The sequence below is a fragment of the Harpia harpyja genome, chromosome 7 (genome assembly GCF_026419915.1).
Source record: "Harpia harpyja isolate bHarHar1 chromosome 7, bHarHar1 primary haplotype, whole genome shotgun sequence".
NCBI lineage: Eukaryota > Metazoa > Chordata > Aves > Accipitriformes > Accipitridae > Harpia > Harpia harpyja.
Window position 1 is genome coordinate 55,469,647 of NC_068946.1, and position 27,439 is coordinate 55,497,085.

General features: G+C 38.2%; 1 protein-coding gene across 4 annotated transcripts in view; it reads left to right on the forward strand.

The window, feature by feature from the left end:
* Positions 1–27,439, forward strand: part of RIF1 (replication timing regulatory factor 1) — a 37,152-nt gene that overhangs the window by 5,803 nt on the left and 3,910 nt on the right. For 2 of the 4 annotated variants that reach the window (XM_052793063.1, XM_052793064.1), the window contains exons 6-29: positions 1,958–2,147; positions 4,552–4,644; positions 4,737–4,875; positions 6,238–6,389; positions 7,165–7,285; positions 8,766–8,939; positions 9,190–9,300; positions 9,548–9,610; positions 10,546–10,646; positions 11,064–11,150; positions 12,854–12,927; positions 13,036–13,216; positions 14,229–14,336; positions 14,570–14,719; positions 16,199–16,298; positions 17,467–17,731; positions 19,494–19,536; positions 19,877–20,079; positions 20,272–20,371; positions 20,743–20,886; positions 21,628–21,770; positions 22,781–22,870; positions 22,952–23,006; positions 24,321–27,095. In XM_052793063.1, coding sequence (XP_052649023.1) covers positions 1,958–2,147; positions 4,552–4,644; positions 4,737–4,875; positions 6,238–6,389; positions 7,165–7,285; positions 8,766–8,939; positions 9,190–9,300; positions 9,548–9,610; positions 10,546–10,646; positions 11,064–11,150; positions 12,854–12,927; positions 13,036–13,216; positions 14,229–14,336; positions 14,570–14,719; positions 16,199–16,298; positions 17,467–17,731; positions 19,494–19,536; positions 19,877–20,079; positions 20,272–20,371; positions 20,743–20,886; positions 21,628–21,770; positions 22,781–22,870; positions 22,952–23,006; positions 24,321–27,095 — 5,662 coding nt within the window. Of the gene's footprint in view, positions 1–1,957; positions 2,148–4,551; positions 4,645–4,736; positions 4,876–6,237; positions 6,390–6,598; positions 6,686–7,164; positions 7,286–8,765; positions 8,940–9,189; positions 9,301–9,547; positions 9,611–10,545; positions 10,647–11,063; positions 11,151–12,853; positions 12,928–13,035; positions 13,217–14,228; positions 14,337–14,569; positions 14,720–16,198; positions 16,299–17,466; positions 17,732–19,493; positions 19,537–19,876; positions 20,080–20,271; positions 20,372–20,742; positions 20,887–21,627; positions 21,771–22,780; positions 22,871–22,951; positions 23,007–24,320; positions 27,096–27,439 lie in introns of those variants that run through there. The other 2 variants (XM_052793065.1, XM_052793066.1) reach the window with 2 other exon arrangements.

A 27,439-nucleotide genomic window follows, 5' to 3' on the forward strand; every position in this document is an offset into this window, starting at 1 on the left:
GTATGTGCACTGCAATATTAAATTGTTAAAATAGATGCTTAGTTTTGGGGGGAAACTATTGAAACAAAATCTTAGTGGCACTAAGTATTCTAAAGAAAGTTTTTTTGAATGCTCTTTGAATTGTTCAGTATGTTCAAGGCTGTCTTCCCACAGTGTTTTGTATTACAGTCAGTAGAACAGAGTGAAATTGTGTGAACTACTATCTCTGTTTCTGTCTCTTTGCCAGTGGTTCTCCTGAACCGGTTCACCTGAAAAATACTCCTTTCATGATAATCCAGCAATTGATTCTGACACAAAGTAGTCAATATTCAAATAAACTTTCATTGCTTTCATTTTTAATGGCTTATTAGGAATTATTTCCAAAGTCTCGTGTGCCTTCACAAGTCCTTCTTATGTCCTAGCTTTCATTTTCAGAACATACCTGATTGAGAAATTCTCAGCCGTTATATGGGGTTTTATTAAAAAATGTCTCTGTGCTGCTTTACAAATTTTACTGCAATGTTTCTCATGACACTGCTGAGGGTACTGTTTAATTCCAAAGGCGACTTTTTAGGACCAATACCAAGAATGTGTTGTTTTGGTCAGCAGTGCTAGAATAGTCAAATTTTATCTTTGCTTAGTATTAATTTAATTTCTTTATTAGTAAATATGTTGAGCTTATATCTTTACTATTATTTAAGTATTCTCTAAACTTCTTGCGTCTGGTTTGAACTGCAAATCCATTTTAAAGTGAAATAGTTAAAGCAGTAATTATCTGCTTATTTTATCTCTATTCTAGTACACCCATTTTCTGTAGCAGAGAAGTTGGAAATTATCATTTAGTTAGTATTTAGCAACTTCTTGCCTTTGGCTAATTGTACACTAATTCCTCTTTTGCAAATATGGGATTCAGTAGACAGTTGTTTCTGGAAAATTAAGCATTTTATTAAATGGTTTCTTTTAGTTATTTTATATGCGTGTGTATATAAATATAAAAAATAATTCTATATGTGTTTATTAAAAAGAATGTAGTTCTCCTTAAGAGCAAGAATTGTACCTGCAAATAATCTTTAAACAGATACTGGGTCTCAGGCTGATTGACAGTAGTGGTAAGACAATGCTCTTGTGCAGAAGTTAGGCTGCTGACAAATGTAATGGAAAACCATTCTCTTAAGCAGCACTTGTCCTCTGGCTTTCATAAAATATTTGAAATGCAGCAGTTTTCCTTAGTACAGCAAACCCTTTTTTAAGCTGTAGCGATGGGGATTTGACATACCCGTGGCAAAGAGGACACTAGCAAAATTCCATGACTTAGAGACAAGCTGGTTCCTACAAGCCGGTTTGAATGTATGCTGGGTACTCCCACTTCCGAAAGTCTCATTGGCTTCTATTTGGAATGGTTGTAAGCATATGGAATTGCTTATCATACTGTGCTCTTAACAGCTCAGCAATAGAGGGATAAGATAAGAAGACTTGACCAGGCTAATGTACATTGAGTCTGTGCAAACCTGTGCTGCTTCAGGGTTTGGGTTTTTTTTCAAAATCAGGCATACATTGTTTTCAGCACATGTGGCCTGCTGGAGCTGGTCTGGACTGCTGAGAACACACAAGGGGTGGTTAATATGCAAACTTTGTACTTGGGCACTGATAAGGAAGTATGGTGTGTTTCCTTCAGGCTCTCAATTCAGCACTTTTGATCAAAAAGTTGTGATATAATAGAAAGGACAACTGTAAATGTCAGTCTGCTCTGCTTTTGGAGAGGTTTATCTGAAATAACAGTTCAGCATTGCAGTTTTAAGTGAACTGTCAAAATACAATTGTTTAGAAAAATTTAAAAAAATGAAATTGTTTAGAATGATTTCCTGTAAATCACGTGTTGAATTAGAGCATTTATTGATGATACTAAGATTATCTTTGAGTGTTTGAGCAGCATGTCTGTTGGAGATTTGTAATAGCTATATTTGTTTTTTGGATCTAGCTTAATGGAGCAAGCTCCAGCCCAGATGGGAGAAGAGGCTGTGAGGTGGGCAAAACTGATCATTCCTCTGGTCGTCCATTCAGCTCATAAGGTGCAGTTACGAGGTGCTACTGCCCTGGAGATGGGCATGCCACTGCTGCTCCAGAAACAGCAGGAGGTAGCGGCTGTCACTGAGCACCTAATGACCACAGTAAGTGGAAATGCTGTGCCTTTTTTCTAGAGATGGCAGGAATCTTAATCGGGATTGTTGGTTGGTTGGGGGTCTTTTAATTTTATTTATTGTCTAGGTAGTGCAGGAAAAAGCTACTGTGCGTTGACACCAAGTTCTTGATGACAGCAGTTTTGACAGAAATTAATATAACAGCAGTGTAAATATAGGACCACTGTAAAAAACAAAACAAACAAAACAATTACATTTCTGACAAGAATCACTGATCAGGAAAATAATTTGCCATTTTTAAATGACCTTCAAGCACCTGTCTTGATAGCATTAACTCATAGATATCATTAAACTTTTATTTTCTCTTAAAGAGAATTTGCTTACCGAACTAGAATCAGTAGAACTTGGTGTGGCAGTAACTCACATCATCTAGCTTAGCTTCCTACTCAAAACAGGCCTAGCTTCAAAGTTAACGCCAGATTTCTCAGAGCCTTGTCCAGTTGAGGTCCAAATATGTTAAAGGATGGAAATTCTACAGCCTGTCTGGGCAGTTTGTTCCAGTGCTGAACCACCCTCGTGGTAAAAAATAGGATTTGCCTTGTTGAAACTTGTGTCTGTTGCCTCCACTCCTTTCTTTCAGTACTTCTCAGAAGCATCTGGCTTCTTCCTTATAATCAAGCTATACGTAGTAGAAGACTACAATTATATTCCATCCCACCCCAAGCTAAACAAGCCTGGCTCTTCTGTCATGAACTCTGTCCCATAACCATCTTAGTGGTGACCCTCTGCTGAATTCACTCCAGTTTGCCAGTAGCTCTGGTACTTTGGTGCCCACAGTTTGGTATAGTGTTCCGGAGATTATTTGATGAGTACCAAGTAGAGGGGTCAGTTCTCTGGACCTGTTTCTTGTGGTTTTGCTAGTGCAGTCCAGTACACAGAAGTGCATTCCTGACTTAACATTTACATATTTGTGCCCCACTACTTCTTCTGCAGAGGTGTTACATAGCCTGTGAGTCCTTAGTGGGTACCAGTACACAGAGTTCATCTATCCCAGGTGTAGGTCTTTGCCTTTGAATTCTGTGAGGTTTCTGTCAGTCCATTTTTCAAGCTTGTAAAGATCCTTGTGAATGGTACCCCTGTCCTCCAGCATATCTACTGATGCTTCCCCCCGCCGTTGATTGTGTTAAATCGTATCAGCCCTTGTTGACCCTTTGTGAACTGCACACTTAACCTGGGCTCTGAACTGGTAACCACCAACCTTTGAGCCTAACAGTCCAGCCACACACCGTGTAATCTAACTAGTTTGTATCTCCCCAGTTGGGCTACAAGGACACTAGAGGAGACTGTGTCAAAAGCCTTGCTAAAGTTGGAGTGGAGAACATCTGCTACACTCCCTGCATCTGCAAAACCAGGCATTTCCTCATAGAAGTCAGTCAGATTGGAAAATCAGGTTTTGCCCACAGTAAAACTGTGCCGGCTGTTTGTAAGGACCTTCTTGTTCTTCCATGTGCCTAGAAATGGCTTCCACAGGAATTTGCTCCATAATTTTTCCAGGCACAGGAGTGAGATTGGCTAGCTTGTAATTCCCCAGATCCTCTCTTTTGTGGTTTGTTTTTGGGGTTTTTTTTGGGTTTTGGTTTGGTTTTTTTTTTTTTTGGAAGGTGGCATAAAATTTGTCTTGCCCTACCCCATCGTTGGGGATCTCTACTGGTTGCAGCGACCTCTCCAGAAATAATAGTGTGGCCTTGTTGTGTCATTGGCCTTTTCCTTCAACACCTTTGGATATACCTTGTAGAGTTTGATGGATTCGTGTATGTCAAGCTTACTTAAGTAGTCCCCAACTCAGTTCTTCTCTACCACGGGTAGTACGCGTGTGCCCAGCAGCAAAGGTAATGGGAGACAGATCTTGGAGGCCTGAAGGTAAAGATGGAGGCAAGAAAGGCATTGAGTACCTCAGCATTTTCCATGTCCCTTAAAAGATTCCCCACCCTATTTGGCAACAGCTCCCTTGGTCTTTTTGATGAAGCTTTTCATGTTCCCCTTCACTTCCAGAGCTGTAGGCTTATCTATTTTGCCTTATTCGCTGCTGAAGTTAAGTACCTTAACAAAAAACCCCGAACAAACAAGGTGGTTTTTAGGGTTACAGTGTGTTTTGACTTGAGAGTTAGACTACAAGTATTTAAGGAAATGGATTTTGATTTTTTTTTTTGGTTGTGCATATCAGAATAGTTGAAGTTTATGGTTGGTTTCAATTATGGTAGCAATGTTCGACTCATGTATCAGCAAATGCTATGCAGTACAGCATGAAATCTTTCTGATCTAGAAATAGCATAGTTCCAGGTTGGTTGTTTCTCCAGACATTGGTATGAATATGTAGTTTTTAGCATGCTTTGAATATATTTCTTGTAGAAATTATGTTTCTTTCTGTCTGCAGAAAATAATTTCAGAACTTCAGAAATTGTTTTCTACAAAAAATGAGACTTACGTGTTAAAATTATGGCCGCTGTTTGTCAAATTACTTGGAAAGGTAAGTAGAAAAGCACCAAGTTTTACAGTCACGAGTCTTGAAGAAATTTTTGACAACATAAATATCTTTATTCTGAACTTCTTTATCTTCAGACTCTGCATCGTAGTGGCAGTTTTATCAACTCATTGCTGCAGCTGGAGGAACTTGGATTTCGTAGTGGCTCACCAGTGGTAAAGAAAATAGCCTTCATTGCATGGAAGAGTCTAATAGATAATTTTGCTCTAAATCCAGGTAGATTAAAAAAAGTTAACCTGAATTGTTTTGACTACTGTCACTTTACATAACTGGGAGAGAATATTCTGTCTAATGGTGGTTAATACTATGGTACATACCACTGGATATACACTTAGTATATCTGTGGTATATATGTAGTGGTGTATATATATACATAGTGGTATATACTGTGTGTACATACATAAGTAAAATTCAAGTTGTTTTGTTTGTTTGTTTTAAGGAAAAGTGACAGTTTGATCAGTAGTTCTATCTTAACTTTTCTGCTAGGAGAAATAAATAGAATAAAATTAGCAAACCTTTGTTCTGTAATGCTTTAATTGATCCAAACAGCAATGAAATAGAGAATAAAACATTCTGTAGATCTTATTTTGGATTGCGTGGATTAATTGGGGAAGAGCAATGCTTCAGGATTCTAGAGGTGTTAAAAAAAGTTGCTTTAAAGGTATAAGTGAGACATGAACAAGCCTTTTAAGTCTAGCCTGTGTCAAAAGACACTTTATTTTTTACCTTGATTGTGCTTCTCCTTACTTTGTCCTCTGAAGAGAAAGCTAAATGTGGACATTTCTTAGTTTAGCTGAATTTAACTTAAATTGTCATTTTAATTTGTTTCCTATCTGGTCATTTGTTCTGATCATTGTTTCCCGTAAATTAACTAGTCATTTGTTCTGATCGTTGTTTCCCGTAAATTACTAAAAAAGGATTTGATTCTTTTGGAAGGTAAAATCCATGGCACGATTGGCCTTCATTGTGCGTGTTCCAGTATGGCTAATAAGGATTGCATACTGCAAAAGCAGTCTCTGTCAGCAGTTTCTTATGAATTGCAGGTGGACAGGTTCTGATGCTGCTGGGCTGGCTAAAAGTTTTTCTCTTCTTTGAACACTTGCATAGGCTTGAGCAAACTTCTGTCCAGACATGCTATGCTAGTTCTGCTTCAGCGGTAAATGATCATTTGCAGCCTCAGCATGCTGTATTTCAGATCATTCATTCTCATCCAGGGGTAATGCACATGTGTGTTAAGTGTTTGTTTTTTCTTCTACTGTGGCAGATAGGAGTCTCTTAACATAGCAAGCAAGAGTGAATTTCCTTCTGTTTATGTTGATATTCAGTAGATTTCATTTCGGTCTTGATATTGGAAAGAAATACTTGCTATTTCCAGGGTTGCTCTAGACAATAGAGCAGTAAAATAGTCTGAAAGGTTGGTGCATTTACTATGTATTTTAGTTTTGCAAATTGTCATTAATTGAATTTTAAGCTAAAATATATTAGGAAAAAACCTAATAGTTTAAAAATTTTCTTTTTTTGTTGTTCTGTGATTTAATTATTTGTGTTCCTTAAAAATATGCTTTTTTGGTCTTCAAGATATATTGTGCAGTGCTAAAAGGCTGAAATTGCTAATGCAGCCACTGAGCTCGATCCATGTGAGAACAGAGGCTTTGGCACTGACAAAACTGGAGGTCTGGTGGTATTTACTTATGAGGCTGGGACCTCAGCTGCCTGCAAACTTTGAACAGGTAACAGAACTGAACATAGCATAATCACTTAGCCTATGTTGAGCGTGTGAAGTTAAGTCCCCTCTTTGTTACCGTAACTAATTCTGTACCTGCTTTGTCCTTCTCTAGCTTATTATTAAAATAAGACTGTCTTAAGGAACCAAATCCGATGTGTGCTGTGCATGTGTTCTATAGAGCAGGAGTGCTTGGGGCTATAAGTCCAATCTTTTTAAAGTTCCAAAAGATTTGAGAGCTTATCTGCATGTCATGTGAGCATCTCAGTGAAGATCTCCAGCGAGTGCACAGCAATAGTAAACGTAAGCACGTTATGTAAGGACTGCTTTGTCCTTTCGCTGTGCAAGTGTATGCTTTGGAAAGTCTGCCATAGGAAAACATACTGAAAAGATCACAAAATATTTAGAAAGATGCATAGAGAGGAAAAATGATGGAGGTGTTTCATTACTACTCGCATTATAACGGGAGTGAATGTAATATTTCTATTAGGTTTCTGAATTTCATTAAATTAAACTTCAGGGTGGGAGTAAAGAAAAAAATTAACCTTTTTAGATACAGTATAGTTGGATCATTCTAACATAAGTTGTTGTTTAACCTAGCCGTTTCTAATTCATGTATATGCATGTTTTATACAGCATCCTAAAATATTGTTATAAGTACCTGGAAACTCTGAAGCACTGATGCTGTGAACAACAGTACAGTCTATGTGATATTTGAAACATGGTTCTTTGTGGCTTGTATGTGTCATGCCTATTTTCACTGAGGTTTGTTATCTTTGCAGGTTTGTGTACCATTAATCCAAAGTACTTTAAGTCCAGATTCTTCTGCTGCATTGCAAGGAACTCCCTTACGTGTACCAGCCAACCAAAGTTTAGCCTCGGCAACCCCTGCACAGAAATCAGGTATTAAACCACAAGCCTGTTTCCAACTGTATTCTAGATACAGAAAGTAATCTATTTAACATGATTATGCTTTTTCATTTGCAATATATTATTATTAAAACCAGTAATTTTTCTGCGTGTTCATTGGAGAGCTCACAGGTAGTGATTTATATTCATAGAATCATAGAATGGTTTGGGTTGGAGGGGACCTTAAAGATCCTCTAGTTCCAGCCCCCCTGCCGTGGGCAGGGACACCTTCCACTAGACCAGGTTGCTCAAAGCCCCATCCAACCTGGCCTTGAACACTGCCAGGGTTGCGGCAGCCACAGCCTCTCTGGGAAACCTGTTCCAGCGCCTCACCACCCTCACAGTGAAGAATTTCCTCATTACACCCAATCTAAATCTGCCCTCTTTCAGTTCAAAGCCATTACCCCTTGTCCTCTTACTACATGCCCTTGTAAAAAGTCCCTCTCTGGCTTTCATTTACATTGGAAAAAATTAGGCTGTTGTAGTCAGTATTTCAAGTTTACAAAATTGCACTAATCAAATTGTGTTGAGGACCAGTTTTAATGCTGTTGTGGTTTAACCCCAACCAGCAGCTAAACACCACGCAGCCGCTTGCTTGCTCCCTTCCCCCCCATAGTGGGATGGGGGAGACAATCGGGGGGGGGGGAAGGAAAACTTGTGGGTTGAGATAGGACAGAAAAGGAAGAAAATAATGATAATGGTAATAACAATAATAGAATAAGAATATACAGAACAAGTGATGCACAACGCAGTTGCTCACTGCTTGCTGACCAATGCCAAGTTAGTTCCCGAGCAGTGATCCTCCCAGGCCAACTTCCCTGTTTATGTACTGGGCATGACGTCACATGGTATGGCCGGTTTGGGTCAGCTGCCCTGGCTGTGTCCCCTCCCAACTTCTTGTGCCCCTCCAGCCTTCTTGCTGGCTGGGTGTGGGAAGCTGAAAAGTCCTTGACTTAGCATAAACACTGCTCAGCAACAACTGAAAACATCAGTGTGTTACCAACATTGTTCTCGTACTGAATCTGAAACACAGCGCCATACCAGCTACTAGGAAGAAAACTAACTCTCCCAGCCAAAACCAGGACAAATGTCCTGAATTGTGTCCTGTTTTGCAAGAGAGCTTTGGTTTTAAACTTCGTTTTTCATGTTTTCATGAACAATGTGCTATTTATATATGCCATTTTCATTTCTATAGCATTTTTGTTGTCAAAATAAAGTTCGGCGTCTAAGGGTTTGCAGTATTTGGAAAGTATAAAATATACTTTCAAAATACATAGTTATGACTGTGATGTTAAACCCTACTGAATAGGAGTGCATGCTAGGTATCTGGCTGACTGCTAGCGGTCCCTTTTAGCCAACTCTATTCTGTGATTCTTTCTTTTCCTGTTAACTTTGAGATTTTGGTCTATTGGATCTTTCCTTTCACTTGATTGCAGGTGACGTGAGACAATGTAATTTTTCTCCTCTCACTTAGGTCCTTACCCGTTTGCAAGTCCGGTCACACCAAGGCTCAACTTGAATTCTAGTACAGCAGGAGTGGTGATGATTCCTTCCATTCAGCTTTTGGGAATTGAAATGCTGCTTCACTTCTTGATGGGATCAGAAGTTTTAGAGTTTGCTAAGCAAAACAAACTTGTACTTAGTTTAGGTATATGAATTATATTTTTTTAAGTACTTTCGCATAATCTGAAATTGCAAATTTTGTTGGATTTAAAGATGTCTACTAGAATGAAACGCTTTAAACATTTAAAACTGTTAGTTGACGTCATTAATATTAGAAGTTGTTTTTATATTAAATGGTGTACATACAAATAGGTACTTGATTATTTTTAAGCCTTATCTTAACCGGTAGACTGCAAAATAACAGATTTACAGAAAATGTTTTTTTGTTCTCCTAGAGCCTCTCCAGTACCCACTGATCAGTAGCCCTTCTTTTTTTTGTAAGCATGCCAGTACGCTTATAAATGCAGTTCAGGATGGCTTTATTGCAATTGGAAAAGAAATTCCTGGTAAGAATTTAGTGGTGAAATTTGATTTCTTTTCTGGAAAACTAAGTGGGTGAGGGAAGCATAAGAAGAAATAACCACTTTCTGTAATAGTCCAGTGTTACATTAAATAGAACTGGTCTGACTTGGTTTGAAAGCTTAGTCAGTTTTGGCTTATGTCAAAGTCCGTTTAACACAGTTTGTATTTTAACTGCAATTTTGTTTAATATTTTTATTACAAACTGAATAAAAATATTGTGCTATTTTGTAGATTGTATGCTGAATGTTATATGGAAGGACATAAATGGATATGTAAAAACAGCTATTGAATCAGGTAAAAAGTGGTTGGTTTTTTTTTATTTGTCATTGCTGACCAGTTAGAGGTTTTTTTAAGACTAGACCTTAAGTAGTGTTTGCTTCATTGGTGGTAAAGCTTGGTTTTAGGCATCATCAGTAGTTCTTTTTGAAGCAACGACTGGTGTTTTTCATGATGCCTGCATCTTTGTGTGACAAATACAAAATCATACTGATCTGATCCAGTAAGGCTTATTAGGGAAGGCACAGTAGTGTATGGCTGCAGGTGTACTGCATGTAGCAGTAAGAAAGACATTGAAGTACTTTAATTGCAGTTCTTGCTGAAGAAATCTTACCATTTCCAAAAAAAGTAACCCACCCCAAGTCTTTGGTATTGAGAAGTTGAGACATTCACTGTGTTACTCAAATTAGTGTAAAGTCTTTGTTATGTGACTACAGCTACCTTTTTTTTTTTTATTTAATTAAATTTTAGTTCATAGTAAAGTATAGTGTCTTTACTGATGGATGGAAGTAAGTTGTTTCCTGTTTTAAAAAAGTGTTCATTACTGTGTAAAGGCTTTGAAAGTCCAGAATATTCTTAATAATGAAATCTCTTATATTGAAAGATCTAACTGAAAAGTTAAGAGAAATGAAGTGCATTGCTTGGATGAATGCAAAATTTCACAGCTGTTTTAGTGTGTCAAAGTTAAGGTTGTTAACGATACGAAGGTGTTTCCACTTTACTAATAAAACTTACAGGGTTTTTTTATTTAAATGTTGAAGTTTCAGTTACGCTGTTCTTCAGAGCAGAGACTTGGTATCTGAATCTATTAAGTATTTGGTGTAGGTTTATAAATATACACAGAATTTTTTTGATCTTACGGTACATTACAGTACTTGAATATAAAATTCTAAATGATAGTTGGAGTGACCATTACTTTGTTCCGCTCTAACTGTAAATATGCTTTATTCTAGGAAATAAGAAAGAAAAGCAAGGGTCAGAAGTACTTACTATGTTACTACAGGCCTTAAAAAACACTGTTAGATCAAATTGTCTTCCTGTGCAGAAAATACTGGTAAGTTGGGTGGGTTTGTCTGGTTTTTAAATCTCATTTCTTTTTGATGGTCTAGATTTGGATTAGTAGCAGCCTTTTGCATCTAACTTATCAGAATGGTCTCTTTAAGAGAGACAACTTTTTGGTGTAAACTGTAAGTTATGCCGTTCTCATCAGATGGCATAGAGTTGCTTAAGGGTTTCTTTCTTTAAAAGTATTTTTCATGTTTATCAGCAATGTTCACAGAATTGGGTGCATGGTTCCCCTACCAGAACCTTCTGCTTCAAAGGACAGTTACTTTCATGATGGATTTTTTGTCATTTTACTAAAGGGAAGCAATTGTTACAATTTTGCTTTTATTTGTGGTGTGACTTAAAATATTCTAGCCCTTGGGGAAAAAAAATATTTACATACATTTTCTTCTTTTCTCCTCCTTAGTCCCTCATTGATATTACTGTTAAGGAATTGCCTCCAAAAATATTGGGATCACCAGCTTATCAGGTTGCTGATATGGACCTTTTAAATGTAAGTCTGACTTCATTCCAGACTTTGTCTTCATGCTGAAAGGTATTAGGATGTCGAATCTGCACAAACGTACCAAGTTTTGTAAGTCGCAAGATCCAGGAAATGGTGTTATTTCGTGTTCCAGAATGCAGACTTCGTTTCCAGCCCTCGCCTCTGATGAGTAATTTAACTGTCTATCACTAAAAAGGGGTATGCTGAAAGTACTGTAATAATGAAAGAGGATTTCTCATGTTGAGGTCATGATTCAAAATACAGGTTGTAGATACTTTGCAAGGAGACTGCATAGTCAAACTGCGTAGTACTACTTATTTACTGAAAACTGATGTTTTGCGGAACTGTTCTGAAGTCAATAGAGTGAAGTACTTAAAGGTAGAAAGCGTTACTCCTCAGGAAAAATTAAATGCATAGGAGCAAAGCAGAGAATGTCATGCTAGACAGCATTATTTCAGAAAAAGTTCAGAAGTAATAGTGAACTAAGCCTGAACTTACTGGCTGTAGTCTCGGGCAGGAAAAGCAGTGATATTTGTTAGTAGTGAGAACTACTCTGTTCTGCTGTGGTCCTAATGAGCCCTGACTGGAGTGCTGTACTGTGTTCTGTGTACTGCACTGGAAGGGAGAAACAGATGATAGCAGTCTAGAAAATAACCACAAAAAATAACCTGTGAGAAAAGGCTGAAATGACACCTTTTTTTGGTGGTTTGGGTTTTTTGTGTGTGTGTGTTTGGTTTTTGTTTGGAGTGGAGCAGACTGAGCGGGAGCATGCTACCAGTTAGATTTATTAAAAGTTCAAAAGGTTGTTTAGAGACTTTTAAAATTGGATGATGATTAGCTCTTCTACATCCACCAGTAGATAGAAGGCAGCTTGTTTATTTTGCAGCAGTGGAGATAGAGCTTTTTGGCCTAGGAAAGTAGCTAAACCTTTACCTTGTTAGCCAAGGAATGCATGGAATTCATTTGGAAGCTTTTAAAAGCAGACAAGTATCTGTGAGAGATGACCTAAGTGTAACAAGAGTAAGTGAATGCTTCAAGTCAAGTGAGCAGTATAAAACTTTGTCTACCAGAACTGGCTTAAGAGCTCAACTCTCAAAATTCCTCCCAGCCTGCGCCCCCCCCCCCCCCCCGAGTGTTTTATTTACATTTGGAGGCTTTTTCTGACTTAGGTACAAGAGTCAGAACTTTATTAGGCTGATTGAAGTTTTAATTGGCAGGTATTCAATGCATTTTGTTAAACACTTTAACATTAGCAAACCTGAAACACTTAAGATAGATTTTAACAGAGGTTGTCCAAAAGATGCCGTGCTGAAACCTTGAAATAAGCAAATTGCATGTTGCTCCATCTTGTGCCAGGTATCATAATATGCATTGATTTTGTTATGTACACCTACCTTACTGTGTTGCATGTCATTTCAAGGCAGTGGTGACTAAGTACTATAAAACTTGCAACCTTTTAAACAGAAGAGGGTTTTGCTTCAACTATAGTATAATTGGTATTCTGCTGAAGCACCAGGATCTAGCAGAAGCTTAGATTTCCAGCTTTCCCTCTCACTTTTATTTTGAAGTGTTAGAATTGACAATTTTTGACAACTTTTAATAATTGCAGATTTCTTGCTTAGAGTTAAATGTAGGATATAGATACACATGAGGCAACCATTTCATTTGATCAATGTATATGTTGTTTTGACCTCTTGAATTTCTCTTGCAAGGGAACACCAGCTTTGTTCTTAATTCAGCTGCCTTTCCATAATAACCTCTTGGAATGCTGTGTAACAGATGAGAGGTATGTGGTGGTGGTTGTTTATAACAACCTTCCCGTAGAAGACTTCACAGAAGTTTTTCCTAACTTCAGCTGAAAAAAGTATCTTACCTATTTAACTTTCTTCTCTAGATTCTTTGTAATTCTGGAAACGCTTGTGGGTTATGTTTTGTCTGGGCCTACATCTCCACTGGCTTTCAGTGAATCTGTGATCTGCATTATTAATCAGAGTGCAAAGCAAGTGGAAAATAAGGAGCATCTTTGGAGAATGTGGAGTATTGTTGTTAATCCGCTAACTGAATGGATTAATCGGGTATAGTGGCTTTTTGTTCTCTTCCCCATCTCCCTGGCCTTGCACCCCCCCCTCAAAAAAAAATCGCAGGAAGACTTTGTGCTGATATTTTATGTATTTTTAGGAATTGCATGTCTTGAAGTGTCAGTAAAATGAAATAAGCCCTGGCAGTATTTCTGAAACTGGAATGTGTGCAGCATTTTTTTAAAAAGCCCCTAACTGGAGTATGAATGTTTGCAGTGAGGTAGGATGAAGGGCAGTAGTGGAGTAGTGATCCAGAGTGTGGATCACTCTTAAGTGCAGTGTCCAATATAGTGTTGGGAATGTTCCTCTCCTTTTTTAAGATTATAAACAAGTTCATAGATGTGCTTCAAGCCTTCACTTCACACAAGCAGCATAGTCTTGCTGCTACAAAGGATGGAAACCTGCCCTCCAGGCCCTGTTAACTTTTAAATGTTAAGAGGCTTCTTTGCTTTATGTGAAAATATAGTAAATACCGAGTTGTGATGTTTAGGATGTAATTACAACAGTGGCTGTTACTAATGTCAGGCTTTTTGGTTGGAAGCCCTAATGAGAGGCATATAAACTGTAATATTCAACAGGTTCCACAGATTACTTACGCAAAGTATATTGACTGTAATGTAGGGGTTGTTGAACTGATCCTCATGTAGTCATTAGACCTAAAAATCATAGAATTTATGAAGAAAGTTTTAGGTGCTTTAAGTAGGTTGCTGTCATCGCTTATTGCAACTGAAAGAAGTAAAAAATACATAAGGCGTTTTCTAACGGATTGGTTTTATTCTTGGAATTAAGTTATTTTGGAATTTAGAAACAGTGCTTTTTATCTCTTTAAATAGTGGGATAGTGGGATCAGCTTGAACTCTTGAAAGAACTGAGAATAGCTAATTTCAAAATGCCACTGGCAATTTACCTTGCACAGATCTTATGTATAAAGTATATGTATTTAGAACAGCCTTATTTGTCATCTAAATTTTGCAGCTTCGTTAATCAGAAGATTGTTTTCTCATTGCAGACTAATGAAGTAAATCAGGGTGATGCACTGGAACACAACTTCAATGCTGTTTATAGTGCATTGTTGCTACCCGTATTGCATATCTTCCCCTTTCAGGAATTTCCACAGGTAATGGTGAATGCATAATGTTGCTTAGAAACAATGCAGGTTTTATAAAAACTGTGAAGTACTATCTGATAATTTCAGAGTAGAGGTTGTTCCCAATATGTATATACGTTGGACCACTGCTCCAGAGTTGGATTTCTTGAGTTACATAGGTTTTGACAGAAGAAGAAAACTTAAGTTTTTATCTCTATGCACAGATGTTGATATTTATAAACTTTTTCTTTCTGTTGTTAAAGCCAACTATGAAATCCTTGTTGCGCACTTGGTCAGACCTGTATAGAGCATTTGCTCGCTGTGCTGCTTTAGTTGCAACAGCAGAAGAAAACCTATGCTGTGAAGAACTTTGTGCCAAAATAATATCTGGGCTAGAAGGTGAAACTCCAGTAGTGAGTATAAACCAGTGATACTGAACTATATAAATACTTTTAGCAGATATATTTTAAATTAGATATAAGAACCTATTGTAAACTCTGGTGTAGTACTTTCTGTAACTTAAAATGTTTTGGGTGAGACTTAGATAAAGCTGTAACAAAATTCTTTTTACTAACGGAAGTTGGAGTTGATGTAGAAATCGATTGAAAGAAGAGAGTAGAAATAATTATCAAGCTTAAATACTAAAATAGCAGTTAAGCAGTCTTCGGATTTTTCTTCTAAGTAATAATGGCTTAGTGAATGTCATCATCACGGTAAATATGATTTGTCCGGTTGAAATGTGTGTGTATATATAAAGTAAGTTCAGGTTGAATTCACAAATACCACAAAAACAGGCGTTTTGATTAGGAAGGATGGTAGGGCAGCACTGTAGCTTTCTGAGGGCATAACTTGCTATATTCCTGGTACCGTCAACCTTGTACCCTAAAATTTAAAGAATTTACTTGTAAAGCTTTATAAAAGAGAAAGCTTTTGAAAGAGGAAGCCTTTCTATTATCTGTCTTGCATGTTTGCAAGCCCACATCACATGGGGAGATAGAGTGTCTGTAGATGTCAGGGAACATTAGCTTTGGAACATAAAATCATTCATGCTTCAAAGTTGACTGTCTTTTGAAAAAATACCATGAAAGTAACAAATAAGAAACAGACGAGAAAGAAAAATGGAATTTGAAAATATGGAATTTGGAGGATTACATCATTAAAACTTACTTTGGATGCTGCTGTATCCTGATGATAAACTTCAATTTTCAAAAATTAATAATTATTAAGCAAGCAATTATTAAGCAAGAAAGCAATTATTAACCAAACTTAAGCAATTTACAGTTTTGGTATGTAAGTTAGATTGAAACTAAACTGGTTTTGGCCCACAATATCAATGTTCCTTTTAAAAGCAAATTTTGTTTTATTTAGAAGAATTTGAGATGGATTGGGGAAAAAAAACCCAACCACCTTGACCCATCTTTTTGTATGTACTAGAAATCGATCATGCTTCCGGAATGTTAATGACAGCCTTATTGTTATGCCTACAGTGGCTTTTCTGAAAGTCAGGCTTTGTGAACTTAAGCACACACTGACATTTGGTGACATGTGTTGCTAGATGGATGGTACCTTGAACCTTAATACTTTGATGCATCTTCCTGAAGCTAACACCTTCTTACAGCTGCCTGTTACTGTTTTGCTTCTTTAGATAGTATATATGTTTATGTCTTATTTGCATAGAATGGGAAGACTCAGTCTTCAGCTTTTGTAAATCTGTGTGTGTGTGTGTGTGTGTTAAAATGTAATCTTACCGGAGTCTTAGCTGATAATGCAGGCAAATTTGATCCACTTTTAAATTTAAAAGCTGTTTGCATTGCTGTCCTGAATGGGCAACACGTTTTTTTTGTCACTGTTGCTCTTTGGGGCTTTGCTGATGACTTCTGTTTCCTCCTCAGATGTTTTCAATGATGGATGGTCTCACCCATATTATGTCAGTTATGGTTGACTGCATCAACTTTGCACCATATGGTACTAAATATCAGCCAAAAAATAGATGTAAGACAATACTTCAATATTGGGGTTTTCTGTGTCTTTCTCCTAGGGTTGGTCGAAAATTAGAGTTGTTGTATATGCAGAAGTGATGACTGTAGGATATCAATGGTCTGTATATGCTACACATACTATCTAAGCACTGAAGGGATTGTCCAAAAAAAAAATCATTAAAAAAAAAAACCCTAAAAATATCCAGTGTGCATATTTGAGGATCAGATCTCTTCTATTTGTTGAGCAGTTCAGTAGTTACTGTATAGTCTGGCAAAATACATCTGAAATTGATGTAAACGTTGAGGCCACTTTATTTTTCATTTCATTTCCCTATAAAACACTGCTGGTTTCTGAAGTTGTATTTGATATGTTGGCTATGATTTCATTTTTGCATGTGAAATCTGCTGCTTTTGCTTTGCTCAAACATAATCTGAAGCAGCAATGCTTGGTCATAATCCATAGCCTAATTATATAATACCTGCCTAAAATGATGATAAACTCTTAACATTTGCAAAGCTACTGCTCCTGAAGCTGCTTTGCATAAAACGGTCAAGAATAGGTTTAACAGAAGACAAAAGGTCATTGTATGTAAAAATGTTCTTTGTTTTGTTTCCTACTACTGAAGCTGAAGAAATAATTTACAAAATAACCTCATTCAATATAAAACTTGAAGTGTTTATAATTTCTCTGCCCCATATGAATTTGTTAAAGTAGTAAGACATTGTGCTGGACTGCTGAAAGAATGAAAAGCTTTAGTTAGAAAAGTTGATGAGGAAAACCATGATGGAGACTTCACTTACAAACAAACAAATTAAACTTGATACTTCCCCTTCCCTCCTCCTTGCCCGTTCTAGAATTTATGCATATCAGCAAGCATGTGTAGAGTGGTTGCTGTCTCTTTGCAAGCAGGCATTAAAGATACTTAAAAGCATAGTCATTTGTCTTACCAACCATAAATATAAATAAGAGGAATAGGAGTCATATCTGTAGTGGTATGATAAAATTATATATTAAAAAAATGTATGTCTTCTGTTAGGTCTGGTTTTAAACTATTTGTATGTAGATGCAGTTTGGGAATTAAAGTTCTGTTTCTCATGTATACAAAAAAGCTCAGATGTGTTTTGTTGTAATGCATGTTGGTTAGATAGGAAAAAAATTTAAGTTTTTTTTTTTATGTTAGCTCCACAGACACCTACAGATTGGTCTAAGAAGAAAAAGGAGCCCCTTGGAAAGCTTACCTCTCTATTTAAACTCCTGGTGATGTTACTAAACTCTTTCCATGTGTTCAGTTCCAAAGAAACCTGTTCTGAAACATTGGTCGCTGTCGGTCCTTCAATTATTGCTATTCTTCACAACATCATCAGCCACGTTTCATTGCCTTCAGTGATTGGGACTATGTTTGCAATTTTTTCAAAACCCCTGGCAGTGTTTTATGAAAAAACAAAGTGAGTATTTTAATAATGGTTGGAAAACTGGATTCATTGTATTGCTGCACATTGGTGAAACTTTGCATGGTCTGTAGCAAGCAGTGTATTTGAATATAGCTCAGGGTTTTTCAGAGCTTTGGCACTAATATGCCAAGAATTTTCAGCTCCTGCCAAGTCTCTCGCCTTTGAGAACACCGTGTATTTTACTAGATTCAGCCCAGCTAGTAGGTACTATTTTTGTAGTGCACCCAAACACTGCAGAAAGAATGGGTCTTTAAGGTAGTGGCTGAGAACTTGCTGTTTTCTACAACTGCAGCACAAAAACTGGGGTGCTGGGGCTGAGCGCGTGGTGTACCTGAGCGAAGGCGGCTGCCAGGAACAGCCCGCCCGGCACGTGTGTTACCCTAGAGCCCACGGCGCAGCCCTGCCCTCCTGTCACTTTCAGTGGGATGCAAAACACGCACGTGCGAGTAGCAGTCTGCATTGTAGTGCTTTTCTTTGGACATAAAACCAAACCTACCTAGTTGTACGTGAAAGGAAACCTATAGGACTTCTGAAAGCTTGGTGTTTAAAATTGCTGTGTCTCTAGAGTGAATGTGTTGTCATCTCTGCGAGACTGAAGTGTTAATGGTTTCCACGTGCTATTTATTTTCACTGTGATGAAGATAGTTATTAACATAATTTGTTTTCTAGTGGGCAGGAACTGCGTAACGTTTTGTACAAAATAGAGAAGTCATAATTAGTTGATGTGCACTAAAATCCTGCAGGTTTTTAAGCAGAGGGAAGTACTGAGAAATACTTGCTGGTTGCTATGCGCTTTTTTCCTTTTTTCATATGGCTTTGCTTTTTTTTTAATTGTTGTAGGCTTCTCTTCCCAGGACATGATGGAATTATTAGGGGCTTGGTGGGAGGGGGCTGGCAGAGGCTTGTCTCTGATTTGCTGATGATGCAAGAGATGTACACTTTGCTCAGGATAAGGAAAAGAAATGGAGTACAGCTTTGAGTGTTTTGGGAGGATAGGACAGGATAGGATGCTGCCAGTCAGCCTGAAACTTGAAGCAGGACTGCTACCACTAACCTAAAATTCACCAGGAGTCCCTGTCTTGGAGGCAAGAGGCTGCTTGTTCGTGTGTAAGGTTGAGCTGAACACCACCTCTCTCCATCTCCCATCTTATCTGCCTTTCTTTGAGCGTTGTCTTAGAATTATTCATTAAAAGGCAGAAGTGAGTGTTGGATATATGTTTTTGAAGGAAGGCATGTGCAAGCAAATACAAGTTCGGGAACCTCTTCAGATTGGAGGTCACAGGCTTATATAAAATGAATTACTAAATGTAGTTTTCTCACGTTTTTCAGGGTAGTGTACCTAGGGATTTATTTACATGAAGTTACTGAGTTTAGGTGGTACTTCAGCTTTTTAATGCAGATATTTATGGGGCCTGGGAAATCTGTTTGGGGAGAGGGTTAAGAGCAACATAAAGAAGGCAGTTAGAAGTTACTTCATAAGAAAACTTTAAGTTTGTACTAATTACTACCCATCTTTCCATTAGTTTCTCTTAAAAGTTAGCATATAAGTATCAGTGGGGGATAAAGGATAGGCTTACTTGAAACTATTTACATCAGGAAATTTTTTAATTGCCCAGTGGGAGGCTAGTTTCACAACATTATTTCATCAAGTTGTATACTAAAACTAGTGTGCAGTGCTTGAGTGCATTATGTGTTTAATTCTTATGCTTGGGATAAATGAGACAGCAAAATATAACTTTTTTGTTTGTTTTGGCAGGCTTGCTGATGTATCTAAAGTATACAGTAATCTTAACAACAAGGTAAATTTGCTAGAGAAATAGCTTGGGTTTGGGAAAATGTGTGACACGAGTTTTGCCATTCATCCTGTATCCTAAAAAAAAAAAAAAAATTGAAAAATGTAATGAAGGTAGAGATTTAATTTTTAAACTTACTTATTTTTTACTAAAAAGGTAGCTGAGGGGAGGACCACTAAGCTTAGCTATTAGACTTTTCATGTGGTGTGGTGTTTAAACTTGTTTATTCAGGCCATACTATTCTATGGGATAATAATGTTTTGAATAATGTTTTAAGCTTTTAAATAGTGAATATGTGCAATATTTGAATTAAATAAAAAAACTTATTGTTTCTTCTCTCCCTCAGCTTGAAAAACTACTGGCCGAGATTATCCTGTGTTTGCAGTCTCACTGCACTGGCTCTTACGATAGTGAACTGCTAGAGCAGCTTTCGCCGTTGCTCTGTGTAATGTTTCAGCATAAGAGCAAACAAATCCGCAACCAGTGTGCCCACTTCTGGAATGCAACATTTGCTAAGACTACATCACTAACATATCCTGAAGAGTTAAAGTACGATACTTCTTTTATATACCTTTTTTTTTTTTTTTTTTGGAAGGAAGAGATCTTGTGTTATGTACAAATGAATTGGTATTGTTCTGGTTACCATTTATATTCTGCTTTTTGTGCAAGCTGGGATATCTGTTGGTCTTGTGTGCCTTCCTGCCCCCTGCCATAAGTTTAAAAATCTTTTTTGTTGAGCAGATCTGTGTTAAGCCAAGCCAAAAAGAAAATTCCACTCTTGCTGCCTGGTTTTGAAAGCATCGAGGTAGCTGAAGACTGCAGCGGCCCCTTCTCTGATGTGGTGAGTATTTTGTTGACCCCAGTGGGTGCTTCATTGTGTGTAACTTCATGGGAACTGTTCAGAAGGTAGCGGCAAGGTCAGTTTTGATTTCTACTGTGATTAGCCTGCACTTGCTTCGTGTTTAGAATGATAAACTAGGCTGGCTGAGCACTGTCAAAAGACTGAGCTGGTTCTGAATGGTTTATGCATTTTAAATTTCGGGTTCTATTAGTTTGTTTGAAATAATTAATTTTTTAAGTTGTCCTCTATGTAATTTAGAGGCAAATGGGAGTGTGGGACAGTTTAGTTGTAGGAATTAATACATCTCAGGGTGGGTTTGTGAGCTTGGAGTTTCTTCATACAATGCATTCGGTGTATTTTTATTTGAATAGGCGGAAAATTCACAGCTGGATGCAAAAATAAGTGGAATGGAAGTAAAGTTGGGTCAGAAACGAGACTCCATATTGGCACAGACGAGTGAACTAAAAAACGAAGTAAAAGACCAATCCAGTAAGGTGCAAGTAACATCTGCAAAGGTAAGGTGTTTACAGATAGGTGTGATGGAATCAAATTCATTATATTTTGCAGCAGAATGTCTAGTACGGGCTGCAAATTCTTGGTAAAAATTAATAAATTTTGTGATGCTGAAGTATTTTTCTTTCAAACTTAGGCTGTATAGCACACTTTAATTAAATTTTCCTGTTAAAATTCCCTGCTAAGTTTACAGGTGGCTGAGTTTTAAGGAGGGATCACGGAGGTCTGCTTATGGATGGGAGGAGTGGCACCCAGGTACAAAATGCACACCTCGGTCTGGTTGCAGGTTGTGACAGATTCGGGTGTTGAGGTGGATCTTGGTTTTGGGAGACCTGTGCTGCCTGCTCCAGTCTGTCACTTGCACTAGGGAGAGAAGGGTGTTGTATTCTTAAGGAATCGCTGATTTAGTAAACGGCAGTAAATGGTAACCCTCCTGAGTATTGAGGCACTTTGACCCGTTACTTTGAACTTCACGACACTGAAGGAAGTGCAGAAGCTCACTTCAGGGCACGGAGGAGGGGTTGCAGACTCTCTCCTAGGTGGTAGTGTTGGGGGAAGAAAATCACTCATGAAGAAAATCAGCACCTACTGAGGGATTTGTGCCAATTAATATCCTGAAAGAACTGCGGTTATTTGAGAACTGTTCCATTTAGGATGGCTGTACCTGAAAACTGTGAAAACACTTTCAATTTCTCTATTTGTTTTCTAATCCAGGCGGGGGGGGGTTTGTTTTCTTTCTGTAGTTGAAACTAGAATTTTCATCTTCAAAGACTAGAAACGAGGTACTTTTGGAAGAGGAGAAATCTGTTGATTTCGTGTTTATTCCTCCAGAAACAAAAGCAAGAATATTGACAGAACATCAAAAAGAAGTGCTTAGGTCAAAGAGGTCTGTAACTTACTCTCTTGTAATGACGTTTCACATTAAGTTTAAATCGAAGTTACATCAAATTGACGTAACTTCAATTCTTGTATCTCGAGACTACTGGAGGTAATCAAGTCTTACTCTTCCTTACAAGTTAAAAGGTTTAAAGCTAACAAAGTTCCTTGCTTTACTGTTTTAAAGCAACCAAATTATTCTCTGATCTGCATTTCCTATTTTGATTAAATATACTCTGTTATCTGTTTGGAGTTTGGTAATTTGGAGTTTGCTTTTTTACTTCATGACTCTCACTTGCAATGTGAAATGGAAGATGTTATTTTTCTTAAATCATTGACGTGAAAGGAGTTTTTTACCTGACCTGAAGGAAAGACTTCTAAATTTGAAGAGAAGTCTTATGTCAGTAGCATATCAGAAATTAGGGTATTCCCAAGACTCATCTTAATTGCAAGGGAATCTTTAGAATTATCCTCTTTAATGTGAGAAAATACTAGAGTATTTTCTGTACTCAGACAGCAAAAACATAGTGTAAGCTGAATTTGTGTACAATGGCACTTGACAGGAACTCGCATGTGGTGATGAATTCTTTGCAGGGTGGGATCGCAATCACAGTTTTCTCCCCCCAAAAGCATGTTTGAAATAAAAAAAGATTTAATGCAGCTGAAAATAGCGGTCTTGAAATAAGGAGATAAATCATGATCTGCATCCACTTTGCAGTTTGCTGTGCCAACTGGAGTCTGAGGTTGTAGCAGCCAGTTGCAATTTTGTGTCTTTTCTGCCCAGAACAGGGAGTGGAGCGTATGGTCACACGCGCTCCTGATACGCAATATAGGCTGCCCTGCTTTTTGTGCAGCCGTCCCCAAGTGGATGCGTGTTGCAGTTCGAGTAGTCTTGAGGGTTTGGAAGTTCAGTCCATGTCATACCAGTATCCACTCTCTTGTGATGAATGCATTACACTACCCTATCCTTTTATTTTTCTAAAAAAAGGGTCTGACTTACCATTTCTGGTTTTGTTTCAGAGTTGATATTCCTGCTATGTACAACAATTTGGACACATCACAAGACACTACCTTATTTTCTCAGTATACTCAAAGCCAGGAAGATCCTTTGTAAGTAAAGGTGGCCCGTATATGCATCAAAGGTGTCCTCCTTTTCTGCAACACTTCTAATTTAAGTAACTTCTATTTTAGGGAAAAATCATCTTTAATAGAAAATGCAAAAGAAGATACTAAAAACAAGCCTCAGGTAATTTCTCATTGTCTAATGGTAATGAAGATATCAGAATTATAACCATACCAGTGATGTTTTCTTCCTATTAGTAGCTCTGGTAATTAATGGCAAAACTCTTTGATTACTGGCTATGATGTGGTTTTAAGATTGATTTGGAAACTCTTCAAGCACAAAAATGTACCCCCAAGTGTATCGGCTCGCAGGACTAATTCCCTTTCTCTCTATTGATTAACCTGTAAGACTCTTTGAGAATATCTTTGTTTTCTTGGGCTTCCTCTTATTTTTTCCACATCTGAATAATACTAACACAGGCTCCGTGACTACAGAATATGCCAATAGCTTTTGTGGTTTGTATTTCATTCTCGTTGCCAGATTTGAATCCAATACTGTTGCAGTGTTCTTTGTGCTGTGTTCTGCTTTATGTAATTTACACTAGAAAGGGCCAATCATGAAGCATTTTGACTTAATTTCAAAATGGGAGGATTCATATAATTAGTTTTAGTGTGGATGTATTTAAGTTTTGTTACCTAGCTACAGGTATTATAGGGACTTACGGATCTGTCATGTGTATGTGCTACCACTGACTATTTTATTGGGGTAAAAATACCCAAAAGCTGTAGCACAGGCTTACTGTGACTTGCTACAGTGCTGCTGTTCTAAGAATTGTTTAATTGCCTAGCTTCATGTTAGCAATTGTAACACTGTTGACTTCTCTTCCATAACACTCTTTTTCCCTAGCAGATGCATTTGGTATGCATCATGATTTTCTGGAACTATTTTTACTTTTGAAAGTCTTAATGTTGATTTCTGTATTACTCTAGTGGACCATCCTTTTAAACAGCTTAGCTGTCTTTCCACATTCTGAACTGCTTTTGGATGAAGCTGTAAGGGCTTGAGGTGGATTAAATAATAGATTTTGGAAAGAAAAAAAAAAATTGGAAATCCTCAGTATAGATCTGTTCCCTTTTGGAGAGGAGTTGGTTAAACAGCTAGCTTGATCAACTGTAGTGCCGAACAGATGGTAGATAAAATACAGTAGATCTTTCATAAAAACTTTTAGGAGTAGGTTTGTTAGTAACTCTGGCAAAACTTAAATAAAATGTTTTTGCAGTTCTCTGTGTTTTGAGATTAAAGGGCTTTAAAAAAAAAAAAAAATAAAGATCTTTGTCTTTTTGTAACTACTGTAGGATAGTTAATAAAATAACTTGAAGGAAGGGTGGTTTGAAAAACCTTGTGGATATGTTGTTTTCTATTCCAGCAGAGCTGGGCTTTTTTATATCATATTCATAGCAAAACTACAATACTTTGCTGTTCATATTTTTGGGACAGGAAGAAAACACAGGGAGTCGAGGATGCACCAACAAATCGGATGAAATTTCAGAGGACTGCAGATCAGATAATCCTCTTCAGAATGCTGCCTGTGAAAAAGTGTCATCTCTTCCTCACATAGAGGAGAGCTCAACTTTAAACAATGAGGGAGAGTCAAGAAGGGATAGAGCTGAAATGATTCTGGAGGAGCCATCAGTTGGAGAGGGATTAGAAAAAAATACAGTGGAAACAGCTTCAAAGGAGCCCTTAGGAGGGAACAAAAACACTTCAAATGTCAGCAACAGTTCAAGTGACGTAATTTCTGGAACACCGCAGCCTGCAAGCCGACGGCAGTCTTTTATTACTTTGGAGAAATTTGGTAGTTCAGAGAACAGACCCTTTAGCCTTTCAGCATTAAACAGTTTATCAGAGATGTCTGGAAGTCATTCTGTGGCAGGTAAACAGAAAAATACAAATGTATGCAAGACTAGTGCTAAACCAGAAAAATCTGGAGAAGACGACAAAAAGCCTTCAAAATCTGAGCCTGAACAAATATTTACTGCAATACGAAGGCTAACTCGCAGGCAGAGTAAAATGGAGCACCAAGGATATAAGCAGTCCAAGTTGCTCATTAGGTCGGAACAAGAGAAAAGCGCACGAGAGTCTTTTGCTTCCAGCAGTATGGAAAATAGTCCTGAACTGTCTGCTTCAGTAGAAGACATGGAATCTGTTCTCCTTGCTCAGTCCCAAGCTCTCCATTCTACAGATTTAGAAATTAAAAAAGTTGAAGATACAATAATAGAAATAGAAAAGGTCCAGGCATTAGATACAGATTCTAAAGAAAATACGCCCCCAGAGACGACTGTGTCATCTGACCAGGTAACAGGTGATGATAGTCAGGTTCCACATGTGTCTCCTAATCAGAAAATCCTAAGACGTTCTTCAAGACGACGGTCGGAAAGCCTAGAAAGTACAGCAGGTAGTCAGGATAAGGAAGATGGCCACCAAAAGAGAGACAGACGTAAAGATGATGAAAAATCTGGGCAAAAGAAGGTGCCGCAGACTAAAGATGATGTATCCCAAAAGCAGAAAGCAGTTTCTGGGAAAACTGCAGAAAATACAAATCAAAAAGAAAGCAGTCTACCCGAGAGAACTGCTGCAGAGGACTCAAGCTCAAAGGAGTCTACTGCTTCAGGGGTCCTTGATGAGGAAGTGAACAGAAGTGCTAGGAGGCCAGAAGATAGCTCAAAGACTGACATGGAAGGTCAAGACTGTAGCTCGAGTACCGTAGGTCAGAAGATGATTAAATGCCCACGATACCACACAAGAAGAGCTTCACAAGGATTGCTTTCCAGCATAGAAAATTCAGAGGCTGATGGCTCCGAGACTAAGGAAGAAAGCACAAGGAAGAAAAGATCTGCCAAAGTGAAAAATAAAAGTGATTCTCTTGAAGGTAAATTGAAAGATCGACAGCCAGGAAGCTGTAGCCATGAGGTGTCTTCCCAAGGAAACGAAACTAAGAATCTGTTGGAAGCAAATCAAGGTGAACTGAGCCATGAAGCCAGCGCAGATGCTGCATTGACATCTGAACCGTGTGACCTGGAAAACCAAGTAATTCCTACAGGTGCTAGCAAAGCTGTGGAATCTGCCAGCTCAAAGAGTTCACCTGACGCACTGGATGCAAATGTGGAACAAAACAAGTGCAATACGTCGATAGAATTATTCACCAATCCATGTGTATCTGACCAAGATTTGAAAGCAACAGAGGAAAATAAGCAAACAAACGTAGAAGACTGTTGTTCAGCTGTTCTGCCTGAATTTGTACCAGGAGCAAATGCTTCAGGTGGTGATCTTTCCTCTTCGCAAATACCCGAGTGTCAGCACAAAAGAAGCAAAAGGCTGAAAAGACTAAGGAACTGTGGTGGTTGTAAAAAGTCAAAGCGGCAAGTAATGTCATGCACTGATTCAAAAAATGAGACCACTCTTAAACTGAACGAGCCCCAAACCACCCCAGTTCAGATGTCTGTAAATACATCAGAGATGTCTGGTAATTCAGATTTTGACGAGAGCCTGTCCATGGCACCTTGTGCAATGAGCACTCCTTTGCATCCTCCTAAGGAACCCAGTGCATTTAACTTGGAAGGAGAGATAACATCTGAAGATGACCTGCAAGGAAATAGTGGTGTAGTGGAGGAGGATGTAGAGAATCCAGAGTGTAAAGCAGGTGAAGTTACTGAGTCCAGAGTGGACATAAAAGAACCTGCTGATCAGAGTGACCGACCTGAACAGTGTCAGTCTGCCTGTGTTTCAGATGAGCCTGGTGACAGCTGTCTGGCTGCAGGGAGTCAAAGCGAAGAACCAGCAGCTACAGAAAAGGAAGAAATAAGTCAGAAAGGACAGCTGGAGGAGATACCTGAGGCACTGGTGGTTGTTAGCAAACCTGAGAAAAAACAGATGAATGAGCTAGAACGCAATCAGGATGATAAAGAAGCAGCTGAGAACGCTGTAGGAGAAACTGGCATTATTCAAGATAAAGAGATGAAGGAGGAATTAGTGGAAACTGAAATTACAGTGCCTGAAAATGTGGCCTTAGACAAAGAAGATGCAGTAGCAAATAACAGTGTGGATTCACCTCAAAAGCCAGAAGATCATGATTCTTTAGCGTTAGTTAATGAAAGCCCTAATGGTATGCAGGCACGCTGCATGTGGTCTCCTTCAGCTTCTCCATCCACTAGTATTTTAAAGAGAGGCATAAAAAGAAATCAAGATGATGATTCCCTGTCACCTGCTAATAAGGTATTGTGATGTGATTCGTTATGTGATACTCAATTCATTCAGTTCGTAACTGGGATATGCAACAGTGTCTGTAGTGTAATGAGTTCCAAATACATTGACTTATTGCCTGTATTTTTCATTGTAAGTGATCTCACGCTGAAGACTTACAGATTTCTTTTTGGAATGTACAAGCACTGACAGGCTTGCATTACTGGGGCTTGGGGTGGGGCGTTTTATTTTCGAAACAGTCCGCCAAAGTCTAATCTGCTGCCCGGGTTGCAGTGCAGCAGATGTTACTGCAGAAGCACTGTATACATGGCCAGGGTCTTAGCGCTGGATTCTGAGCAGCTTTTTACAAAATGCAT